Below are 25659 nucleotides of genomic sequence, written 5' to 3'. Positions count from 1 at the left end.
TGACATACATCAAGGATTATCAGGAATAGTTTGGAGGTAATAAAAATCAATTATGCCATTTTGTAGGGGACAGAGTACATAGTCCACTTTTCTGTCAGTGTAAATGATTGTGATTTCAGTAAATGAGTATGATGCTACAGTCTGCCCCACTCAATTCATGTGACTTGTATACCACTCCTTTCCAGAGGGGTCTCTAGATTTCAGGGTCCAAATGTGCTCTAGGGCCTCCTCACAGGATATGTCTACACTGCAGTTAGACATCTGCAGCTGACCCGTGCCAGCTGACTGGCGCCTGTGAGGCTCAGGCTAAGGGACTGCTTAATTGTGATGTAGACATTCAAGCTTGGGCTACAGCCTGAGCTCTGGGACCCTCCCACCTCTCAGGATCCTAGAGCCCAAGCCTAAATGTCTACACGGCAATTAAACAGTCTCTTAGCCCAAGCCCAAGTCAGCTGGAACGGGCCAGCTGCAGATTTTTAATTGCAGTGTAGACATACCTATAGAAGGTTTTATAATGCCTAACCAGGATAGGTGTTATAATGGAATAGACTGTAGAAAATATTGTAATATATAATGCCACAAACATTGTAATAACACTTGTAAACAGTCTCATTATTTATAGACCATTATGCCATTATTTTAGAACGATGTAATATTTTATAACTGCACAGTTAGGGATGAGAGATGTCCCACCGAAGTTTTCAATTTTTAAACTATTTTAAAAGAATTCTTGCATAAGAATGTAAGATGTAAGAGGTGTGCATCCTGTTTAGTTTGCCTTTTGATTGATATTTTGGGGAAGGGATAAATAGAAAAATCAGATTTTCTTGCCAAGTGAGGAGAAATATTCACATGTATTTGTATGTGGATAATAATATAGTCACAAAAAACTGAATGTATGCACAGCTCCAGAATATAAATCTCTTGCGAACCAATAAAACATGTTTTTTCCCCCACAAAAAAGAAGAGAGAGAAGATAAGGTCAGCAGCCCTTTCAGTTTATAAGTAAACCACTCAAGGTTCACTAAATTCTCTTCTAAATTTTGAATATAAATAGATTGGTTTGTATTCACGTATCACAGATATATTTAATTGGTTCTATCATGCTTAGCACTGGCTCTCTATTCAAACTGTAGATTAATGTCGATAGTAATATCTTACTTTTACACAGAGCCTTTCATTCTGAAGGAACCCAAAGTGCTTACCTCCACACATTTAGTATCGCTGAAATGCAGCCACCTCTGGAGTGAAAGGCACGAGATAGGCAGAATGCTAAGACCATTAAAACATCCCATCTGGCTTTTCAAACACAATTGTTTGCCTCTTACTGACACATCATCTTACTATTGCTTTAAGCCATTCTAAAGTTTATTGCAGAAACATAATACATTAACCTTAAATAATTCAACTTTTACAGTCTTTGATCAAGGGTTGTGCTTTCCTCTGTAACTGATGTTGCAGCCATGAAAAAGTGAAAACACAAAATGAATTATCCCAATAAAACATCAATATAATGGTTTCACAGAATGGTTTAAGTAAAATCAACAAGGAGACCTGAATTAATACATTTCCTGTGACCACTGATCTCAACGCTTACATGGAAGTTTTATTTGCAATGACTTTGGCCCAAAATGTTTTTAGTTTTTACCATGGTGTTTCCACAGTCCCTAGTTATAACTACTGTAAAAAATTTCTAAATGTAATTTAATAAAAGCCATTTAATAGTGAGGGCAATTAACCATTGGAACAGCTTACCAAGGGAGGTAGTAAACTTATCATCACTTGGAGTCTTTAAATCAAGACAGGATTTTTTTCTAAAAGATACACATAGTTCTATCCCAAGTTATTGGGCTCAAAAGTGTTGACTTATGTAGCAGGGAAGGATAATTCCCTTATTTGATGCAATTACCTACCAACGTGCCCTGGAAGAACCACCTCTAGGAGTAAGAGTTATTCAGCTGCTATGTCCTTTGTCCTCTCTGCTGAAACTATCAACAGATTTCTAATAACCGTGGGGGGCTTTTTTTTGCCACTTGTGGGCACTGTTCACTGGAAACCAATCTAATACAGTGGGCACACTTAAAATGTTCGTTCTAGTTTTAGAGATATGATCAGTTTCAGAGATATTCCTTATAAAATTATATTAAAATGATGACCGTTACTAGTCCTTGCACTGGAAAGAACTTTTTAATTGTACCCATGCATTTCCCATAGGCCACCAACAAGCCATCAGATGCTGACCACTTTCAGTCACTACTGACTTGAATTAGATGCTGAACTGACAACACAGAAGTGAAAAGCTCTTATACTATTACTAGTCCTTTCAGCTGTCAGTGTATCCTCATGCTGCCTTCTCAAGAAATGAAAGACATGAAATGTAATACTCTACAGATTGAACTTTTTGTGGGGAGGAAGGTTTAAAGAATATTTGCTGATCAGAACTCAGAAATTATGGAGGCTTGACCAGGGATAGTGTTTATTTTAAATCAATGGTTTGTTTTGCTGATGATGATATTGATTGATTGATGATTGGTGGACAAATACTTTTGCTTTGAGAGTCAACACTGCTGCAAGGCAATGTATACTCCATATCCACAAAGGAATGATACTACAAATGTGTCCCAGGGAAAATAATCCTAGAATGATAGAAGTGTATGACTAGAAGAGACCTTGAGAAGTCCTCAAGTCCAGCCCCTTGCGCTGAGGCAGGACCAAATAAACCTAGACCATCTCTGATAGGTGTTTATCTAACCTGTTCTTAAAAACCTCCAATGATGGGGATTCCACAACCTACCTTGGAAACCTATTCCAGAGCTTAACTACCCTTAGAGTTAGGAAGACTTGCCTAATATCTAACCTAACTCTCCCTTATTGCAGATTAAGCCCATTATTTTTTTGCTACCTATCTTCCGTGGATGTGGAGAACAATTAATTCCCATCTTCTTTATAAAGAACTATTAACATATTTGAAGATTGTTAGCAGGTCCCCCCTCAGCCTTCTTTACTGAGTCTTTTAACCTTTTCTCAGAAGTCAGGTTTTCTAAAACTTTTGTCATTTTTGTTGCTCTCCTCTGTGCTCTGCCCACATCTTTCCTGAAGTGTGGTGCTCAGAACTGGACACGATTCTCCAACTGAGGCCTCACCAGTGCCAAGGAGAATGGGACAGTTACCTCCTGTCTCTTACATACATACAAACACTCCTAATAATACAACCCAGAATTATATCAGCCTTTTTAGCAACTGCATCACATTGTTGACCCATATTCAATTTATGATCTATTATACCCCCCAGATCCTTTCTAACAATACCACCACCTAGCCAGTTAACAACAACGCATTGGCTCCAAATGCAAAGATCTACAAAGGGTAAGCACTTGAAAGAGCTGTTCAATTAAGACAAAATGCAATTTCAGAAATAAATATCCATTTCCCCAACTTATTTTGTGACAGATTCATTCACATTTTGTCCTACCTTTGCACCCCTCACAAGTAAGAGCATTATAGTGGTATCCAGATGCTTTGTCACCACATACAACACATAGCTCTTCTCCTTTCACTTTTCCCGTGGAGTGGCCCAGTCTAGACTTCTTGGCTACAGGTATATCCGCTAGCTCTGTCTCTCTTGTGAAAAAGTTCTCACAGGGGATTCTCCTGAGTTCATGCATTCCAGGGGAATACCATTCTTCAGGCTGCTGGGGGTAAAAGCCAAGGTTGGAATAATAAGGTGGTGATGAAATCTGAGGTTGAACTGGGGGGAACGGCATACTGCTGTACTGTGTATAAGGTGACACATCTGGCTCTTGCACTGGAGAACTCATTGCCTCTGTAAGAACACCTACATAATAATGCAGAAACAATATGTATTAGTACTGTTAAACCACAGTCACCAGAAGAGTTTCCATTCCTAAACAGATACTGGAAAGAAATTATTTACTAATCCTAGAGATTGTATTGACTAAACATAGAGAACTCTAAAATAGTCTTGATAATATTTATACTTCCCTCAGCATTCAGAGGCCCCAGTCACAGAACCCCCTATGCACTAGATCTGTACAAATACACAGAAAGATGCTCTCAATATATATTAACATTCTCAGCTACTTTATTACAGTCAATGAAAATATTTTGCACTGCTATTTCCTTAGAAAATCTTGAAAGATTATTATTTCTAGAGAGCTAAAAATGTACATGATGCTCTACAGACAATTAAGGGAAAGCAGTCCACGGTACAAAGGAGCTGTCAATCTGAATTAGACACAAAAACACAGCAAAGAAATCCAAACAGAAGCCAAGGGGGCTATGGGAAGGAGGAAGCTACAACAGTAAGATGGACATACACATATCTTGTTCATTTCTGTTTTATTTGGAGTTAGTATATCATAGCATGAGGGAACACAGCTGGGGAAAAAGACAAAAGTGGGGTTTAGCAAGAGCTGGAAGGCTAACCAAAATAAATGAGCCTTCAGGAGGGGTCTGAAGGGGAAGAATGAGGTTACATGACGCACAGGATCAGGGAGGATCTTCCAAGCATAGAAGGTGATGAGAGATACAGGAGGGGTTCCCAAACTGTGGCTTGCGGCCCAGAGGTGGGCTGCGACACAGTCCAGGGGGGTCCACTGGCACAGCCCTGGGTGGAGTTTGATAAGGGCATAAGGGGGTGGTATTGTGAAGTGGACAGCAACAGAGTGGCTGCCAGCAATGGCCCCTGCCCAGGGCCAGATGCACCCAGCGCCCTGGCAGGTGGCAGAGGGCAAAGTGAAGCTGCTGGGCAGTGCGGGGAGGGCAAGGAGAAGGGGCTGGCTCCCTCAGCTGGCAGCTCTTGGGAAAGCTGGAGGAGGCTGGAGAGTTCACAGCTGTTTCCACTCTGAGTCACAGCACCCTGAGATTCATGGCTGGCAGGCCCCCTGAAGTATCAGCCTCACAGCCTTCCCCAAGGGCAAGGGCTCGATGGTGCCTCTCTGTTTCCTCCTGGAAAATGCCATGATCAGGAGCATTATAGGTAAGGCTAAGATTTAATCATGGGCATTTTTAGTAAAAGTCATGGACAGGTCATGGGCAATAAAGAAAAATTCACGGGCCTGTGACCTGACCATGACTTTTACTATATACCCCTAATTAAATTTGCTGCTCTGGAAGGGGGACCCTGGGGCACCCGCTGGTGCTAGGGGGACTGTGGGGTGCCCTCTGGTGCTTGGGGTGGGGACTTTGGAGCACCTGCTCAGGCACCCACTGGTGCTGGGGCGGGGGGCAGCATGAGACCTCCGTTGCTGGCAGGGAATGACCCAGCTGGCCAGGGATGGCCCCATCGGCCCAGGACCACTGCCGATGCTGCTGCTGGCAGGGGATAGCCCCACTGGCTGGGGACCACTGCACTGGTGCTGGCAGGGGGCAGCCTGGGATCATCACTGTTGTGTGTGGGGGGGTGCGTCTGACCCCCAGGGCCACCCGAACTGCTGGGGTGGCCCTGGGGTCAGTCACACCTGCTGGCTGCAGAAGTCATGGAGGTACTGGAAAGTCACAGAATCTGTGACTTCTGTGACCTGCATGACAAACGTGTAGTCTTAATTCTAGGTAACGGCCAGGCCCGGCCCAAGTACCTGCCTCTGTACAGCACTGGCAGCCTCCAAGCCCTGCCTTCGTTCACTGGCAGAGGGTGTTTGTGAGGTATCCCAGGATGCTGGATGGGTGACTGGGGCAACATTGCCAGGTGATGAGCTCAAGGCACTCAGCAGGCTGCTGAGGCGGAGGGTGTCGGCAGGGGCTGGCTGTGGAACCTGCCTGGCCCCTTCACCCTCTGACTGGCTCTGGTCCCTGCTGAGGTGAGGGGCTGCATGTGCCCCACAATGCCACTCTCCCAGATGGACACATGGCGGCCTGGGAAGGCCAGGCTGTGTGCTGGGCAGCCCCTTGCCTAATTTCTCATTTGATCAGCCTGGGGGAACAATGACTCACCTGCCTGGTGCGCAAGGTGGGAGGGGACACTATCAAACTGTACACGCTGATAGTGGGGGGCATAATTTAAAGGTTCATCCACCCCGCAAACAATTCAAGTCACAGCCCCACCCTGGCAGCCCCCCTACCCACAGTCTTCAATCCTGGAAAGCAGTGGGAAGTGTTAATAGTGGGCCACAGTCCGTATTTCAGTGGCACCCGTGGGCCTCAGGGAAAAAGCCTGGGAACCAATATGATAAAGTACAGATTAAGGGCTAGATTTGTACCCCTTTGGTGAAATGGCTATTAAAGACTAGGGAGTTTTTCCCAAATAAGGACTGCAGCATACCCGTCTTAAGACAACAACAAGTTATGGCACCAGCTAACCAAATGTGATAAGGAATTGAAGCAGTTACTGTAAAAGCAACATACTTTCAAAGTGCAAACAAATTAAAATTAAATCTCACTGTTATAAGTTATAACCAGTTCAACCATATTCAATACTCGCTCTGTGATGTAGTTTAAATCAAAGAAACATATCACTAAGTTGGACAGAGGAAAGGAAAGTGATTTACAAATTACAATATACTTTCTGTTCAAGAAAGTCCATATCCTGGTGTTATTGAAGGGAGTGGCAAAATTCGCATTGACTCATGGGGAATTGGCCCTGTGAGAAGTAATAACATTTCCAGGAAGTTACTCATTTCAGCTTTTTAGATAATTCTTTTTCTCTCTGTATTTAATGTTGAGTGGCCTTGGAGGAAAGCTTGAGATCTCAGTAAACACTGTTAAGTTCATTGTAACGCAATGGCAGGTGACAGCTCAGTTTTTGACATTTCTGCAGTAGGGCAACAAACATTCATCCATGAGGATTTGTAAGATTTTTGCACGAGAGGCATTTTATGCAACAAATTGTGCGTATCAAGGTCCCAAACCTGTGAGATGCTGAATGCCCTCAACTCCCACTGAAGTCTATGATGAGACAGATGAGAAACCCTGTAGATAAACTGTCACTGATGAACATTGCTAAATGTACTTTTTTTTACGTATACTGTATTTACAAATCAGAAGACATTTAGTATGTTTTTCTGCTTTCCTTTTCCTTTTTGAGGAATAATCACCAGAGAAGAGGGTGTGGCTGAGGCCTGGTCTACACTACGCGTTTATACCGATTTTAGCAGCATTAAACTGATTTAACGCTGCACCCGTCCACACAATGAGGCCCTTTATGTCAATATAAAGGGCTCTTTAAACCGGTTTCTGTACTCCTCCCCGACAGAAGGAATAGCGCTGAAATTGGTATTACCATATCGGATTAGGGTTAGCGTGGCAGCAAATCGACGGTATTGGCCTCCGGGCGGTATTGCACAGTGCACCTCTGTGACCGCTCTGGAAAGCAATCTGAACTTGGATGCACTGGCCAGGTAGACAGGAAAATCCCCGCGAACTTTTGAATTGCATTTCCCGTTTGCCCAGCGTGGAGCTCTGATCAGCACGGGTGGCGATGCAGTCCCAAATCCAAAAAGAGCTCCAGCATGGAATGGATCGGTCGGGAATTTGGATCTGATCGGCTGTCAATGGGGAGACAAATCTGTTCTATCAAACCTCCAAGGTTACAGAAGACGAATGCCAAAGCTCATTTTGAAAAAATTCTCACAGTCATGCATACAGATCCACTAGCACAGTTGCTGTGTGACGGAGCGTAATGGACAAGACAAAATAACCTGGACGCTCATTGGGCGAGGAGAATGACGACATCCAGCTATCCCACAGTCCCTGCCAGGTCTCCGAAAGCTATTTTGCATATATACTTTAGGCTGAGTCCAAAATGCCTGTAGGTCCAAACACATTGTATGGGTGGTTTCACGGGAATATATTTCGTCAATTTACTCCCCTGCTACCTCCCCCGGGGAGAAAGGGAAAAAAATCTGTTTCTTGATTTTTTTCCATGTCCCTATGTCCACCTGCCATTGCTTGCTGGTGCACCGGTGGCTGGGCATGAAAGCCAGCATTTCTCTGCGGTGGGAGAGACAGGCAGTAGACTGTAGCCACTCGTCATCCGCCGTTAATGCTCCTGCGTCTCAGGTGAGGTCAGCCGGGGCGCTGTGTAAAATTAGGAATGACCCGGTTATTCCCTAGGCAGATGTACAGAACGGCTGGTACCTGGTCCTGATCATAGCAAACCGGGAGGACTCGAAACATATCCATATCAACCCCCCCTAATTTACAAAAGTCTAAAGAAGATTACTGTTCTGTCCTTGAGAACATTCATAGCAGCTGGAGGCTCCTCCCTTTCATTTTATTCACTAAAAAGTCAGTGTTTTCTTAATCCTGGCATCATTTATACATTCGATCACACAAATGGGGGGACCTGGCAAAATTGGCATAGCCCAGAAGGGTTGGGATAGGGACGGAGCAACAGGATAGGAGTTGTTGCCAGGACACCCCTAACGAATAGCATGCAGCTCATCATTTTGTGGGATTGACATGGATGGCGTGCTCGTCTGGTTCGTCTGAGTGGAAGCTGGCGTCTAGACACTGCCCCATATTCCTAGGCAGATGTGACTGTCATTTTTAGATAAAATACAAAGGAGGGACTGACTCCCTGGGTCATTCCCATTTTTGTCTTTGTGCCCCCAGCAGACCTCAGCGAAGGAGCACCCATGACAGCAGCAGACGGTACAAAACAACTGATAACTGTCCTCTCATCGCCAATTTACAATGGCACAGCAGATGGTACAGAACGACTGGTAACCGTCTCTGCTACCTTGCAAAGGCAAATGAATGCTGCTGTGTAGCGCTGCAGTACCGCCTCTGTCAGCGGCATCCAGTATACATACGGTGACAGTGATAAAAGGAAAAATGGGCTCCATGGTTGCCATGCTATGGCATCTGCCAGTGCAATCCAGGGAAAAAGGACGCGAAATGATTGTCTGCTGTTGCTTTCACGGAGGAAGGAATGAGTGACGACATTTCCCAGAATCACCCATGACACTGTTTTTGCACCATCATGCATTGGGATCTCAACCCAGAATTCCAATGGGCAGGGGCGACTGCAGGAACTATGGGATAACTACGAGATAGCTACCCACAGTGCAACGCTCCAGAAATCGACACTAGCCTCGGTACATGGATGCACACCACCGAATTATTTTGCTTTGTGTGGCCTCATGCATTCAACTTTATACAATCTGTTTTACAAAACCGGTTTATGTAAAATCGGAATAATCCTGTAGTGTAGATGTACCCTGGGAACTCTGAGAAGTACTTATACCACTACAAAAACAGCCCCACCTCAAAAAAAAGGTTTCCATCAATTCAAAGGAGTCAAGAGGAAAGGAGAAGTACCAGCAATAAAAGATAGGAACACCTGCAATGACAGCAAGACATTATTAGCTATAAAAGGGGTCCTTCTATTTTGTCACCCTCAAGCATTACCAGAACCTTAACTTCCTATTTTAACTAAACTCTCATTCCAGATGTCCCATGTCATCAGCTGTGCTACATTTTGCCCTTACCGGCATACAGCACTGCAAAAGTTGACACAAATCACTTTTCAGTATCATCTACTTGCTCGGATGGTACATCATCAACATAGCATCCACTCATGTACTGATGTGTACAGTTAGCAAAAGCTAGGATGCTGCCATAGGACAAACAGACATAGGTATGTCTGAAAGCTGTGGGACAAAGCCAAAGGAGAACAATGGTGCTACTTACCATTAATAATTATTTTAAATGACAGTAGCACTTTGTGGTCCCAAATAATGCCAGGATACTAATACATAGTAAAAGGATGATCCCTGCTCTAAAGAGCTTCCACTTTAAATAGCCCAGACAATGAGACAAGTATATTATCCCCTTCTTACCAGTGGGGAACGAAAGGCAAAAACATTTTGTGACTTGTCTGAGGTCACATACGATGTATGTGGAAGAGCTTAAAATTGAACCAAGGTCTCCTAATTCTCAGTCTCATGCTTTAACCATAAGACTATCGTTGACATCCGTCAGCAGCAGCATAGAAAGACACATGCAAGATGTGTTAACAATGAGTTGCTATAGGCTGTATTGTTTTGCAGGAGACTCCAGTGTAAAACAAAGTTCTCATAATTGTGGGCACATTATTAATAAATATTTGGCCCACTTCTGTTAATTATATTTTCAATTTATTGTATCTGTTTCTTAAGATTGTTCAAAATTCTTTATGTAGATAAACAAGTGTTATTTTAGTTTCCAACTATACAACCATTGCACAAATCTTTAGTATCTGTTTTGTGAGAACAACTTCTAATTATGGGCACATAACGTGCCATTTGCTAATTTTTAATTATTTGATTGACTGATTTACACAAACAAGAGTGGGAAGATCCCAGGATTAAAATAAAAAATACATTATTGATTTTTACCTTGATGTCATTTTCAAGGAATGTTATAGAAACTTTAAACCATTTTCCTGATCTGCTCAGGGCTTTGAAATAATAGTAAGAGACTGCAGTACTCCTCCCAAAAAGAAAAACAAGTCAATCCAGGGTTTTACAGTGGCTTCAGTACAATGCTGGGACAGAACTGTGGTAGTTTAGTTAGACCTGTGTAGACATGTACAAAACCCCTCATAGTTACTAGAGCCGTACATTTGTTTCTAGAAGAAACCAAATACACATGAATCTCTCTATATTTGGCTAAACCTGAATAACCCATATATCTTTATTTCTCTGACCCAGCCTACCCACAACAATATCACATTAAAGTGTGGACATAAAGATCTGTCTCTCTTTCCCTCCCACCCTTTATCCCACTGTGAGCAGGGACTGGCCATAATTAATTATTTTTTTAAAGTGCTGGTAGGCACTCGGGATATGTCTGCACTGCAATTAGACTCCCGCAGCAGGCCCATGCCAGCTGACTCAGGCTCGCAGGGCTTGGGCTAAGGGGCCATTTAAGTGTGATACAGACATTCTGGCTCAGGCTGCAGCCCAAGCTCTGGGACCCTCCCACCTTGCAGGGTCCTAGAGCCCAGGATCCATCCTGAACCTGAATGTCTACACTGCAGTTAAATAGCCCCTTAGTCCAAGTCAGCTTGCACACGCTAGCAGCTCATTTTTAATTGCAGTTTATAGATCCCCATCACTATCTGAGTGTACCTGCCTTCGATTTTCACAGAAACTTATGCTAGGTCTTGTCTACACAAGAAAATTGCCCCAGTTCAATTTAAGGTGTAGTTTAAAACTGATTTAGTTAAACTAGTGCACTTTGTAGGCTGTGTAGCCACTTCTATTTCGCTTTAAATCAGACTTATTTTGGTTTAGTTTAAGGCTATTAGGATTCAGTTTAATTAAGCTAAACTGAAATTACACTGGTTTATCAAAATCATGTTAAAAATTATTTAAGCCAAGAAATGCATTTTTCTTGTATACACAGGTAGAGCTTGCTGGGAAGTTTCCAATGAAATACTTATTGTCATAAAATGTCAGTTTGTTTAAACCAGGGGTAGGCAACCTATGGCACAGGTGCCGAAGGCAGCACGCGAGCTGATTTTCAGTGGCACTCACACTGCCCAGGTCCTGGCCAAGGGTCTGGGGACTCTGCATTTTAATTTAATTTTAAATGAAGTTACTTAAAGATTTTTAAAACCTTATTTACTTTACATACAACAATAGTTTAGTTATATATTATAGACTTATAGAAAGAGACCTTCTAAAAATGTTAAAATGTATTACTGGCATGCCAAACCTTAAATTGGAGTAAATAAATGAAGACTCAGCACACCACTTCTGAAAGGTTTCTGACCCCTGGTTTAAACCAAAACTTCTCATAGAAAGTTTTCACAAATCTCCTGATTAGAATTTTTTTGAAAAGTTTCTAAATTGTCAAAACATCCCCTTTTAACATTTTCAAAATGAAAAAAATTTGTTTCTTGATTCAAAATTAAATACTTCAAAAGGTTGAAATCAAAATGAAATGTTTAGAAATTATCAAAACAAAATATTCTGATTGACCCAATCTGAATTTTGGGGATTATCGATTTGTGAAAGTTATCAAGATTTTGATTTTATTGTGAGGGAAGGGAAAGGAGCTTCTATTTTCAGAACAGGAAAATGTCAAAAATCTCCAAAACTCTCCTGGGTAAGTTAAACCATTCCCACCCAGCTCTATACACAAGGCCTTCTTGAAGAGGCTTACTAGAACAATTAACTTCTTACAGTAAAATAAATTTGATTTTATCTTGCCATCTGGAATGTGCATACGATTTAATTCATGTATTAATGGAGAGTATAGACCAGATTCTGACATTACTCACACTACTGTAAAGCAAGAGGTACTCTACTGACATCAATGGAGTTACAGTAGTGTAAATCAGTGTAAGTGGGATCAGAAGTAGGCCCATTGTCTCTAGCAATGTATTATGTTCATATGTTCTTACTGTTCCATTCCACTTTTCATATCAGAAACACACATGTAATCATTTTTGAAATATGATAATTGAAATAAATATTAATAGGGTTCAAAATTTGTGGGTTATGCTTTGCAAAAAAAATTGCAATTAGAATTTAACAAAATATCTCAAATTTTACTAAGGTCAGAGTGAAATTTTATTACTTGAATCTGGCCATCACTTTGTGAATACTTTCCTCATTATGTAATTAGTGGGTGAGATTTGTTGAAGATTTTTTTTCCTCAATATTACATGTGAATTTGGGTGGGATTTTAAAAAGCTCTCGGCATTTGCTTAACTGGACTCCCATTGAAGTAAAAGGAAGTTTTACCATCAGAGTTCAGCTATCACTGAGTGCTTTTGAAAATCTCACCCTTTATTTTGAGTATTATGCTGAAGTTATATACAGGCTGTAGAATTTGTATCCAAAGTATTACAGCAGTTACAGTGGTAGTGCATTGGCACGACAAATATTGTCAATATCAAACTATAAGAGAAAGAACAGCAAACAAATTAAACCTTAAGGCCTCGAGCCTGCTAATAAAGCTAAGAGTCACACAGAGCAAATGACTTTAAGCCAAAAAGTACAAAATATATTTCCTGTGATTCACAGGATAAACCAAAATGGGAAACAAGCTAATCAATTGGTTTAAGTACTGAAAAAACTTATCAGGTGTCTTAGGGCCTGGGCTAGACAGCCTCTGGCATCAAGCTGATTCATAGACTTTAACAGATATATTGTATAATGTAATAGATCAAACATGAGCTTGAATAATATCCTACCATTAGCAGTCTTCATTTCGACCATTTCCATGACAATTCCTCAAAAACTTGGGCTATTTAATGTGTTGTTCTCTTTATTTTTTCTAGTCAGTACTTATCTACACTTCCTTAGTACTGCTTCCTTAATATCTTGTTGCTTTACTCTGAACTGAAAACTAGAACTTCCTTTAAAACTAGCTAAGGAGTGATACAGGCCAGAGGTTATATAGTTTACTGATTAACTTCATTACAGTAAAGCCTATTTATAAATGCTTGAGACAATAGCAATGCCAAATTACAGTATAAATGTCCTTTACTAAAATCTGGATACCTTTCTCTGGGTGAGTGGATTCAAATAGCTCCTCCATTATGGTTTTGTAATTTTTTGTTTTCATTCACATTAGTATTTTGTATAAATAAACATCTACTTTCTTTAGGTGACTAAACTTAATAGATTAACCGTTCAAAAACCATTTTGACTGGTTGATGCAGCAGGTGTTTCACAGACACAGAGAAAAGTATATTATTTTTAGGAGGGCCAAATTCTGTTCTCTTTAACTAGACAAGAATCAAGTGTTCTAGGAAATTATTGGTCAATAAAATTGCTCAGGAATGTATCTATGATAACTGGTAGTAAGTGTATGTAGAATCAGGCCCCAAAGGTTTATTATTCCTTTTATTATTTCACAAAATATGCAGCTTTCGAAGCTAAAAACCTGCATAGGAGGAACTGAGCACACAAGTGATTCTCTGTTGTCCTGTCCTATCAAATGACCTTGTGCCACATAGCTTTATTCATTCATCTCCTTCAGGTTTAGTTGAGATATTTCTCATTATTTTAGAACATCTTTCAGGTTACTTCTGCTCCACTGGGTCATTTGTTGTCCATAATTATTGTACATACATAATGTTCTGTTTCAGTTTTTGCTGCTTTGTTTCCCTTTGACTTGGAAATCAACCACTTGCCTATTTATCGTCATGATAATGCCAGATGTTGCAACATCTGCCAGATGGTGCTGGATACAAATAGTTAGCTTCTTCATCTTATGATCTTTTCGTTGTTATATAGTTTCCGACTGTTGATTTTAGAGATTTTTTAAAAACCAAACAAAAGCTATCGAATGGATCCCGTCTCTTCAATTTACTAAGGTGCTTGCCACCAATAGAGCTACTATATAGCATTTCCTTTTGAGTTTTTTTTCATTGTCCAGTCACAAAGGGCTGCTTAAAATATGTTGCTTTGTTTTCTGCTTCTTATATTAATTTATTCTTGTAATTCACTATCCACTGCAGGGGGTCTTTTAATGAACTCCATAAAAAATACTAACACCATTAAAAATACTTCTACTCTATTCTTCCCATTCTTCCCCAACTTTTCACATTTACAATGAGTTTGACACATCTCGTTATTTCCCACACGTATTGTGTTACATTTCAGGGAGAAATTGCTGGAAACAACACACGTTCATAGACTTTAAGGCCAGAAGGGACCATTATGATCACCTAGTCTGACCTCCTACACATTATAGGCTGCAGAACTTCACCCACCCACTCCTGCAATAGGCTCGTAATCTCTAGTTGAGTTAATGACATTTTCAAATCTTGATTTAAAGACATAAGGTTAAAGAAAATCCACCTTTTACTCTAATTCAAACTAGACAGTGACTCATGTCCCATGCTGCAGAGGAAGGTGAAAAAAACCCAGGGTCTCTGCAAATATGAGCTTGGGGAAATTCCTTCCCTACCCCAAATATGGCTATCGGTTAGACTCCGAGGATGTAGGCAAGACCCATCATCCAGACACCTCAGAAAGAATTCTCTGTATGAACTCCGACCCCTCCTCATCTAGTGTCCCATCTCCAATTGTCGGAGATATTTGCTAATAGCAATAGCAGTTGGGCCATATGACATTGTAGGCAACCTCATCATTCCATCCCCTCCATAAACTTACCAAGTTCAGTCTCACAACTACAATTACAGATTTTTTTAAACTGGGCCTCTTTATTTGAATCAATTGTATAATTGTATATTCTATCTAAAAACTTCCATCTCCACAGTATCTGAAGCTGCAAGTCTTAATGTCATGCAGATTAACAAAACCTATACAAGAAGTTCCAAAAGAAAGCTGTAATGGGCTGTATATTCAAAGCATTGCAACCCATCTGATATCCTAATACCAGATTTTGTGCACCTATATCTATCTGTAAGAAGTTAGGCATGCAGTTCATACTGTGACAAAGTTCTGTCCTTGACTCCGTGGGTCCTGCATTTCTTGGTGGCTTTTGCCAGCCTCAGAGGCTCACTGTGACCCTCCACGTAGCCCTTCTCTCACAGCTTACTGAGCCATTTTCATCATAAGCCAACAATGGAGGTGAGGAGAAGCAACCCTCCCTTGCACAGTCTCTGTTGTCTCCCAGTCTCAGTGATTAATCAGGGAGGGGAGGCAGGAGCCCGGGCCTGGACCCACCCTCTACTCCAGGCTCCAGCTCAGGGACCCTAAAATTAGCAGCTATGGTAGCTGACTTTTTGGAAATAGGACATGTACAATTCCCTGGGCCACTTCCCCACAGCAGCCCCCACTCAATATCTCCTTCACCGTTATCTGAGGGTCTCCTTCCTTATACCTGATATGGCTTTGTTCCTCCAACAGCACAACTCCCTCCTATAGCTCCTGGCACCTGCACCTCATTGACTAACTGGGAGGCTTTTAACTAGTTCCAGCCAGCCCTTGATTGGCTTCAGGTGTCCCAATCAATCTAGCTATCTCCATTGCCTTCTAGAAGGATCTTAATTGGCCCCACGTGTCTTGATTAACCTGGAGCAACTGCCATTTGGTTACCATGGTACCAGGGATTTGTTTAGCCTCGGGCTAACACACCTGTTCCTCAGTACTTTACTGTAGCCATCTGGCCTTGCCCCATCACAATACTGAAAAATGACATTGTCTCATGTCTAAAGACTTGTCTCTTGTAGAAAGGGCAAGGGATAACTGTTGAAGAAAATGTTGGGTTCAAGGGGGTTTCACATATATTTGGTGGCTATGTCCTGTTGTATTAATTTAGATGGAATATATGGCCACAGGTATTACCATAACCCAGTCACTGTGCAACATAGAAACCTCAGCCTACTTAACACCATGGCAAAAGCATCATTAATAATCCTTTTATCCCCCATCTTTTTATTAAAGATGCAGAAAGGAAGGGAAAACAGTTATAGCATTTGAAAAGTAAAGTATTAAAAATGGCTTTCATTTTAATAGCATCCCTTGTTCCCTTTCTCTTTAGCTGGAGACAGTTATTAGAAGGAAAAAAACCTTGTTTGACAGTCTCTTAGATGGTATTGAAGATGGTAACAACCGTCCTTTGGGGGTGGGGGTAGGGGAGAGTGAAGAAGTTAGCTGAGATGGGCTGGAGCTGTCAGCATTGCTGGCTGTTTTTAAAGTCCAATCTCATTTTCTAGAAGACAAAAGAAGACAAACATATACAAAGGAGAAAGAAAAGTACAGCAAAGATAGAAAATGCAGCTTCTGTCTCTGATGTTAACTCTCAGTTGCACCCTCTCTTCTGGAGAAACACAAACACAGAATGTGTCTCTTCAGCCACTCTGAGACCTGAGGCCACAGGAATATGCTGGCCGCTTCCAGGAGCTGCATGGAGCCACAGCAGGCAGGGAGCCTCCTTATCCCAGCTGCACCGCCGATCAGACTTTTAATGGCCTGGTCAGCAGTGCTGACCAGAGCTGCCGGGGTCTCTTCAACCGGGTGTTCTGGTTGAAAAGTGGATGCCTGGCAGCCCTAGTCAGCCATGATGGCAAAACTCAATCTAGTAGTCATTTCCCCCCAAAGTCTCTTTCTTTAAGGGCCACAAAGGAGAGTGATGGGTAAAATAGCCCATCCTCTCATTATTTTGTCCACCAATTGGGCCTAGTTTCTGACACACCAATTTTGATCTCTGGTTCTACACTTTTCTTGTTTCTCAAGCATGATCTTAACACAATCCTTGAATTATATCAGCAGGTCTCTTTGTTTGTACTAATTCAGTTTATCTCCCTTTCATACCTTTTCCCATCAACATTGGTACAGATTATTGTGACATCTTATGAACTTACACTCACTTTTTACCACTGAACTCACAGTTAGGGTAAATTTGTAGGCCCAATTATTAGAACAGTGTTAAGATGGGATAATTTTATAAACCAAATTAAATCTATTATCAACTGCAATTTAGCAATGGACCTCTACATCCTATGACTGGACTTCCACTGAAAAATGACAATCTTTAAAATACACTAACTTAATAGCTTATTTATTAGCTGTCGCACATTGCTATCACTGGAGGAACATTTGGGAAATATTGGTGATGGAAATAGCTACAAAAATTGAAAAAAATATTTTGAAATGTGATTTTGTTTTGTTTTGAATTCACTAAAAAATGGTTTCATGCTGTCAAGCCCACACAGCTATTCTCTTTTTGTTGTCTATTTACTAATTCATGATAAATAGTTGATAATTAACTGAATTTCCTTGTTATTTCCAAGTGATATTTACACTGATATGAAACAGCCAAGAAATCATTTGACTCGGCCAACCCTTACTCATGTAGAATAGTACTTTACTCCTCAAGTAAACCTAATAACCTCATGATTTCAATTACCATGATTCCAATACAAGTACTCCAGAAGAAAGGTATTACTCAATATGAGTAAGCATTAGGCCCTAGAGATATAGGGTGAAATCCTGGCCCCATAGAAGTAATTAGCAAAACTCCCATTGACTTCACTAGAGCCAGGATTTCACCTGTAAGTTAGAAGTGTTTGAAAACCTGGTTTGGCTGGTTGTGTTGTATCACTTTTCAATAGGCTCAAGGTATGATACTGGGCCGTATCCCAGTTCCTGTACACAGTTGGTCCCATTCAATTCAATGGGACTTTGTTGGGTAAGTAAAAGAAGTAGCATTTGGCCAGTGAGGAGAAAATAAACCTATTTAAATAGGGAAAGAAGGAGGGAGAGAAAAGGCTAGTAACCTAATTCTATTCATTTCAGTTTTAACTCCAGTTTGAAAGGCATTTCCTTTTCTCTATCATTTCTACTTATCAATAAAAATTAGGAAAAAGGGTAAAGAGGACAGAAAACAAAACATAGGAAACAGAAGAGCTGGCCAAAAAAAGGGACACATTTTTCACAAGCATTTTTGAGAAAAAAATTGACTATTTTTTTTTTAAATGTTTTGAATTTGGAAATTTCTCAATCAGCTCTACTGCACACAAGTGTGCTCGAGTGGTGCAATCAGTATGGATGATGAACCCAACTGTAGTTACTAATAGTATCAACCAATTTTTTTTTACCATCATCAGACTCAAAAGAGGTGTAGTTGACCCCTTGTGGGGTATCCCAAAATGTTGCCACATAAAAAACCCAACTGTAGCTACATCCAAATTCATATGTTTTTATAAGGAAATAAGTGCTATCTTGAAAGTATGTGTGTTCCAGCAGCAGGCTCCTTCTAGGCACTGGCTAGTTGACTGCCCTCTATTTCCTGGTTCTCTGCTCTTTTATGACTTATTCCCATTACCCCTTCCTGCAGGACAAGGAAATTCTAGATGCCCGCTGTTTCTACCTTTCATAGAGGTGGTCACCTGGGAAATCCCATGGACCTCCGGAGCCCCTGCTCAGGGACAGGCCCCTTTCCCTTCTCTGGAATAGTTGTCATAGCAGTGGGTGAATAAGGAAAGAAGAGGAACTTTCTCTCCATAGGAGGTCCCCATTCTCCTTACAAATAATGTGGTATAGATGGGTAGTTCAATGTATTTGTTTGCTGAGTTCTTCAAACAAGAGATGCTTGCCATGCAGATTATTAGACATCTGGTTTGTTTCTAAACAATCGGAATGACAAGGTAGATAAATGGAACTTGTTTTCCAGTTATAGAAGACACAATAATAAAGAAATGTCTACATTTTAGTGGCTCTCATATGCACTGCTCTGATTTAGGTCACTTTGTGATTTCCAAAGGGAGCACCTCTTTTCAGGAGTTCATAACTCCACAAACAAAATCTCAGTTAAAAAGTGAGAGACTACATAAACATTAACTACAATAGATACATTATCCAAGAAATATATTGTTAAAACAGCAATTTGCAGTCTCCACCCACCAAAAGTGAAATCGTTTATCCTGAAGGACACACTGAACTTCTTGCAACTATAAATCTTGAGTGCTGATAAATCTTGAGAGCTACCTTAGGATTACCATGGTGACCAGCTTCACAGTTTAAACATCCACAATTACAACATAACCTTACTAAACAACTAGATCCCAATACTCAGAACTGTACATTCAAAGGGACTTTTAGACATACAATCATCGTTCTAACAATGCCTTCCAGGTAGCTCTAGCCTGAATGAACTACAAAGCAAACTCAATACTTGGAAAAAAAAAACATAAAAGAAAAATGTGTTTAGATTTTTGAGGGGTAGAGGATGTTTTGTAGAGAAATCAGTTTTGACAGACTTAACAGCTCCTCCTGTTATATCAAAGCCATAATATGTGAGGCATCGCATGAGAAATGTAATTGTTCCAAGTGCCTTTTAAATATAAAATTCCCCTGTAACCACCTTTTGTGTATAAGTCTCCATCTGCCAAGGCACAAATCTAAAACAATGTGTCACAAAGACCAAATTGAGGGACACAAAGAAGTATTCATGCACAAAATTTAAAAAGCAGTCAGAGTCATATCCTTAGTATAAATAACACTCTCATATCTTGGTTTCATGATTCTGTATTTCTAGCGCAAATAATTTTCAACAATAAAAGTTTGGGGATGCCAAATTTAAGAGAAACATAGTAGCTTTGGGACTAAATTGAGTGACATCCCTCTAGAAGAGGGACAGCTGAAAGTTGGGCATAGGTGAAATTCCTAATTTGAGGCCTAATTCAATTCCATTATACATTAATTATTTCTATTACAGAAATACCCCAACTTAGATCAAGGTTCCATTTTGCTAGGCACTGCACTCACATAATACTTCACTCTCACCGCACCTTACAAAGGAGGTAAGGATCATTATCCCATTGTACAATGGAGAAACCGAGCCACTGAGCGATGAAGTGACTTGTCCAAGGTCACTCAGCAGGCCAGTAGCAGAACCCTAGAACCCAGGTCTCTTAACACCCTGTGCCAGTTTCTGGCCACTATGTCATATTATTTATTGTCTCTTGCATGTCCTATGGATTGTACAAGCCTTGCCCCAAGAACTGACAATTTCAGCATCAGGAGGTCAACCTCTTGTTGAAGAGAACATGTTTTAAATCAACATACTTCTTTGTATACTGGAATTGTCCAGCCTTAATCTCTTTTCCAGAAAATATCACTGAACTAACAACATAGTGGACTTTTGAGGCCAAATTCTATTCTCCCACAAGTGAAAATCTGGATTAATTCAATCAAAATCAACAAAATTACTCTGGACTTTTACTGGTGAAAATGAATCCAGAATTTGACCCCAAAATTTGAATGTCACCCTTTTTTGAATGTCACCATAAATCTGATGAAGTGGGTATTACCCACGAAAGCTCATGCTCCAATATGTCTGTTAGTTTATAAGGTGCCACAGGACTCTTTGCTACCCTTTTTTTCATAGATTTTAGCCTGTGACCATGGGATTTAACAAATAGACAAATACATCTAAAATTATGGCTACTTATTGCTGTTTTTAAAACTGCAGGGTACTGAATATCCTAAAATATATTTCTGCCAGCACAGGACAGTGCTCCAAAGTCAAGGGGGGAAAAAAATCCCTTTAAAGTTTAAGCATTCATAGGTTTAGTTTGTTTCATGGTGGCTCCCAACCTAAACATCTGCTCATTAACATTCCATTTTAGCCACAAGGGATCCAGGTCTACGCTAACTGTTAACAAACTGACATGGGAAAGAGAAATGATTAATACAATCTTGTGTGATCTTAAGATGTGGTCCAAACAGGGAGCCTGGCCCGTAGGGGAGTATTCAGGAACAAAGCACCCAAACTACAACGTCCTTGAAATATTTCAATTTAGATCAATCCTTAGCCTCACATTAAATATTTCATTTTGATTTTCCGGGATTAAAAATGGGGAAAAAATCAGCAAATTCAAATTTTCCCAGAGAAATTTTCAGTTTTATGGAAAGTAAATTTTCCTTCAAAAAATATTTAGATGCAAAATTCCGTAGTGAACAGGAAGATTCATAAAGAGAGAAAATAGTTTTGTTAAGGCTCTGCACTGCCCCTTAGCAGATCTGGGTTCATCTCCTGGCCCTTCCACAGACTTTCTGTGTGACTTTGGGCAAGTCACTCTCTCGGTCCCTCAGTTTCCCAGTTATACAACAGGGACAGTAACAATAACCTTAATCCCACCTTTGTCAGTCTTGTCTGTGTAGACTCCAATCCTGCATTTCTTTGTGCACAGGCAGACTTCTGTGCTTGCACAGAGTCCCACTAACTTCAGTGGGTCTCCACACAGGCATAGCAATCTCTCTGCATGCAGCAAACTGCAGTACCTGGATCTTCAACTGCAAGCTCTCCAGGGCAGGGACGATACAATGAATACAGCAATGGAGCCCTTACCTAGTCTGCATCTTCTAAGTGTAAGCGGGGGAATGGTCCCGCTATTGTGGGGAACTTTCCTGGCTTCTGCACTACCCCGGTGAAGTGGGCTAGTGAAAGGATCTGAGTCCTCGCTCCCACTCTCTTTACCCAGAGGCCTCCCTGCCCTTGAGGACTCCCCTTCCACTCTCCTGTCTGGCAGAGTCCTCGTAACCCCAACAAGGCTGGGCCCAGGATTCCCAGGGGGCTCAACCCCCAACCCTGCTGTGGTCACCCAGGACAGGGGCTAGGGTGTCCCCACTCCAGGATACTCTCCTTGCACTGCGCACCTCCCTGATCCACTGATCACATCGTACAATTTAAAGAAAATACAAGTTATTTAAATGACAATTAATTTTAAAAAAGAATAAGGAAAAATGGGAAAGGTTAAAGGAAAACACATCACTCCGCTCTGTGGCAGGGACCATCACAAACAGTGTCTCTGGACATCAGAGCACTTCACAGTCTGTTCCTTGTAGGTCCCAGGCCTCCTTCTCAGGCCCTGGATGTGCTGCAGGTCAGACAGTTGCTCTGGTGGTGGCCACACTCTCTCAGGCTCTGGGTGGCAGGACCCATCTCCCCAGTGTCACCCCTGCTCTGTCAGGGTTATGATCCCCCTCCAAGTTTGGCTGGCAGAGCCTCTGGGCTGAGGCGTCTCCTTGTGCTGGGCCCACTGCCCAGGGTCTCCCTCGCTGCTCACCACACTCAGCTCCGGACTGCTCCAGCCCCAGCTCCAGCTCCAATCTGCCTCAGCACTGTTGCTCCTGCTGCTCTGCCTTCAGCTCCCTGGGCTGCTTCTCTGGCCTCTCTGGCTCCAGTTGCTACAGTTTTGCTCCCAGGGCAGGTCTGCTCTGCAGGCTGCTTCTGTGAATCTCTCTGAGCTCTCACCTGCTTCCTGGGCTGCTTGTCTGGCCCCTCTGGCTCTGGTTGCTGCAGCTCTGCTTCCAGGGCAGGTCTGCTCTCTTTGGGCTGTGCTCTGGCTTTTTGGGCTGCAGCTCTACTCCCAGCAGCTTGGCTTGGGCCCCTACTCTCACCTTAGCTCGGCCCCACTCTGTCTGACCCAGGCAATTTCAGCTCACACGGAGGATAGGACCCACCCTGGCCTTCTGTCTCTTTGATTAGCCTGCCCACCCTGTCAATCAGGCTGACCTGGAGCGTTGGCCTCTCGCCTTTGTTCCTGGGGACTGTCATTCTCAGGGTCCTGATTTGCTATCGATCCCTCCTCTTTTAGTGCTGGGAGCTAGCAACCAAAACACCCCCACTGAATGTTAGTAAGGGGATAACAGTCCCCTTACATAAGCAATAAATGTAATCCGAATAAATAACAATAATAATAATTAATACAGCAAATGGATCAGATCACCAAGATGGCCCTTTGCAGTTGTCAGTGCAGGAGTCATCACGTGATGTGGTTACACATAATCCTCCAAGAATTTTTTCCTTAGCATGTGAGCAAGTTTTGACTCTTAGGCCAGGTCCAAACTACAGACTTCTGCTGGCAGAGCTACATCAATCAGGGATGTGCTCTTTGACTGACATAATGCTGCTGGCAGAAGCCTCTAGTGTAGATGAAGCTATACAGGAAAAGCTGTGCTTGTACCAGTATAGCTTGTTTTGCTTGTGAGGGGTGGTTTTACTATACTGGTACAAAGTACAGTTTTGCCAGTATAGCTGTATCCAAAATAGAAGCACTTTGTCAGTGCAGTATATTGGTATTCCTACACCAGCAAAACACTCCTAGTGTAGACATGGCATTGGAAGACATACTGTGATGTGGTTAGTTTTGGGTTATGCGAAGTTCTGAGTGGATGCTGTGGGAGAGAGGAAGTTGTGTGAACAGCAAGAGAGTTTGCTTTCTGCCTAGGGCTCAGATAAGGCAATTCTTGTGGCAGAGTTTCTCCCTGGTGTTGGTGTTGGGCTGAGATTCCTGGAAGAAGGGATTGTCCTACATGCTGTTTGACCATTGCATTTTAGGACTGATGCATATGTATAAATATAGCATGTTACATGTAGTGTACCCCCAGAATTCTTGTCACTACTTTTTCCTCCACTGGGAAGCCAACTTGCAAGGCTCCAGACATATGCTCCAACTCAAAAGAAGGGCAACATTGGTGTAGAAGAAAGGGAAGCTATCTTAATTATTTTCTTATTTCCCAGCCACACATATAATAGAAGATAGCTTCCCTGCACTCATAAAATATTGACAGAGTATTCTTCATTCATTAACAAGCTCATGTATCACAGTGGAAAAATACAGTAGAGTCTCAGCCATGTAGAATTTTGCAACCTTTATTATAACTTTTTATTATGCACTAAAGTAACAGCACCATTTTAATGGTCTCTATAAAAATAGAGTAATGGTTTTAACACAATTAAATTATTTTCATAAATGTATATAAGAAGGCAATATACCTATTTTATAGTATAATTTAGTTGTAAATTGACTAAAAATATTTTGTACCTGCTCACCTTTACATAAATGACTAACCTGAAGACCATTTCCTGCCTACCTATAATAGACTATCCTTGCTGAATGACTTATCACGGCAGCAGAATAGTGCTATAATAGTAAACTACAAGCTTTGTTAAACTGTGGCATACAGCAACACATATTGTGCCTTATTTTGCAATTCATTTAAATTGGGAGTTCTGCATAAAAACTGATTGCTCACCATGGACCATAGTAACTGACTGTAGGACTTCAATATTTTGATTCTAGGCTATTGGTTCAGCTATAATTTGCTGGAGATACATTTCAAGCTAATTTGATGACTTACCAAATAGATTAGGACCTTCAGGAAGTGAAAATCCATCAGCACCAGGTAGCTGGGAATGTCCTATTAGATTCATTTCAGATCCCATCTAGTCTTCAATTGAAGAACAATGTGACAGGGCACAAGCTGAAAGGAAACCCTGAAAGATAAAGAAACAAGGATAAGTAAAACAAGATAATAATTTGTTTTTGTGTACATATTACAGACCAGAATTCTGAAGCTTGTTTCAATATTTACTATAAAAAACCCTGATGTAAAAGTATAATGCACAATTTAGCCTTTTAAAAAGTGCTGTGTCTTTTCCTTGTGGTTGTATATTTTATATGTAATCATTCTGCTTTCTATCAAAGGTGATGGAAATTATGCTGTCACATCCTTTCATAATTTCCTAAATAAGTGGCCTGAATTTTTAAATGTGCTGCACACCCAGTATTGGGCTTCAATAGGAGCTGTTGTGTGCTCACCACATTTGAAAATCTGGCCACTTATTTAGGTGCCTAAATATGGATATAAAAGCCTAAATTTAGGCTCCTGTCCTTGAAAAGCTTGGCCTTTCCATATTTTGAAAAAAAAAATAACAAAGTTCTCAAAACAAACATAGTTTCTCCCACCTTTATTCACAAATTCAGGATTACAGTTTTCATTACAAAGTATCATGACTCAAGCAGGAAGACAATGTGCTTTAGCAATCAGTATGCACTCTCCCCATTTAAAAGACAAAGAGCTTTTTAATTAAACAGAGAGAAAAGCTATGAAAAAAAAAACAACCATATTGCCTAGGGAGACTATTAGTATGTGTGCATGGTTCTCCCCTTTATAAAAGTGCTTCCTTAATTCAAGCAATTTAAAATGTAATATTAATCTAACTGCTGAATTTTCATTGCACATACTGAAAAAAATGAATTTTTTGCTTTGTCTTTCCTGTTCTGTTTTATTATTATGACCCAGTATTCAGAGGTTTTTTTTATTAAATGAAACATTCCTTCACTTGGAAATTATACTGTGGGTTTCAGGCATCAGGTAAATGAAATCAATGAGTAACATTTTCAAAAGCACCTAATTTACTTTCCATTGGACTTAGGCTCCTAAATCACTTAGTTGCTTTTAAAAATTGAACCCAGTATCTGTAAACCAATAAAGGCTA

At 41.1% G+C, this 25659-nt stretch overlaps 1 protein-coding gene across 3 annotated transcripts in view; it reads right to left on the bottom strand.

The window, feature by feature from the left end:
- NR1H4 (nuclear receptor subfamily 1 group H member 4) overlaps positions 1-24603 on the bottom strand; it is a 62677-nt gene extending 38074 nt beyond the window's left edge. For 2 of the 3 annotated variants that reach the window (XM_032788521.1, XM_032788522.1), the window contains exons 1-2: positions 24519-24603; positions 3473-3835 (exon numbers count right to left, since the gene is read on the bottom strand). In XM_032788521.1, the coding sequence (XP_032644412.1) occupies positions 3473-3835; positions 24519-24603 (448 nt within the window). Of the gene's footprint in view, positions 1-3472; positions 3836-13147; positions 13179-24518 lie in introns of those variants that run through there. The other variant, XM_032788523.1, reaches the window with a different exon arrangement.
- Between the last annotated feature and the right edge of the window lie 1056 nt (positions 24604-25659).

This window comes from Chelonoidis abingdonii, chromosome 1, assembly GCF_003597395.2.
Source record: "Chelonoidis abingdonii isolate Lonesome George chromosome 1, CheloAbing_2.0, whole genome shotgun sequence".
Classification (NCBI taxonomy): domain Eukaryota; kingdom Metazoa; phylum Chordata; order Testudines; family Testudinidae; genus Chelonoidis; species Chelonoidis abingdonii.
The sequence above is the reverse complement of the archived record's forward strand: the minus strand, read 5'-3'. Positions and strand labels throughout refer to the sequence as shown.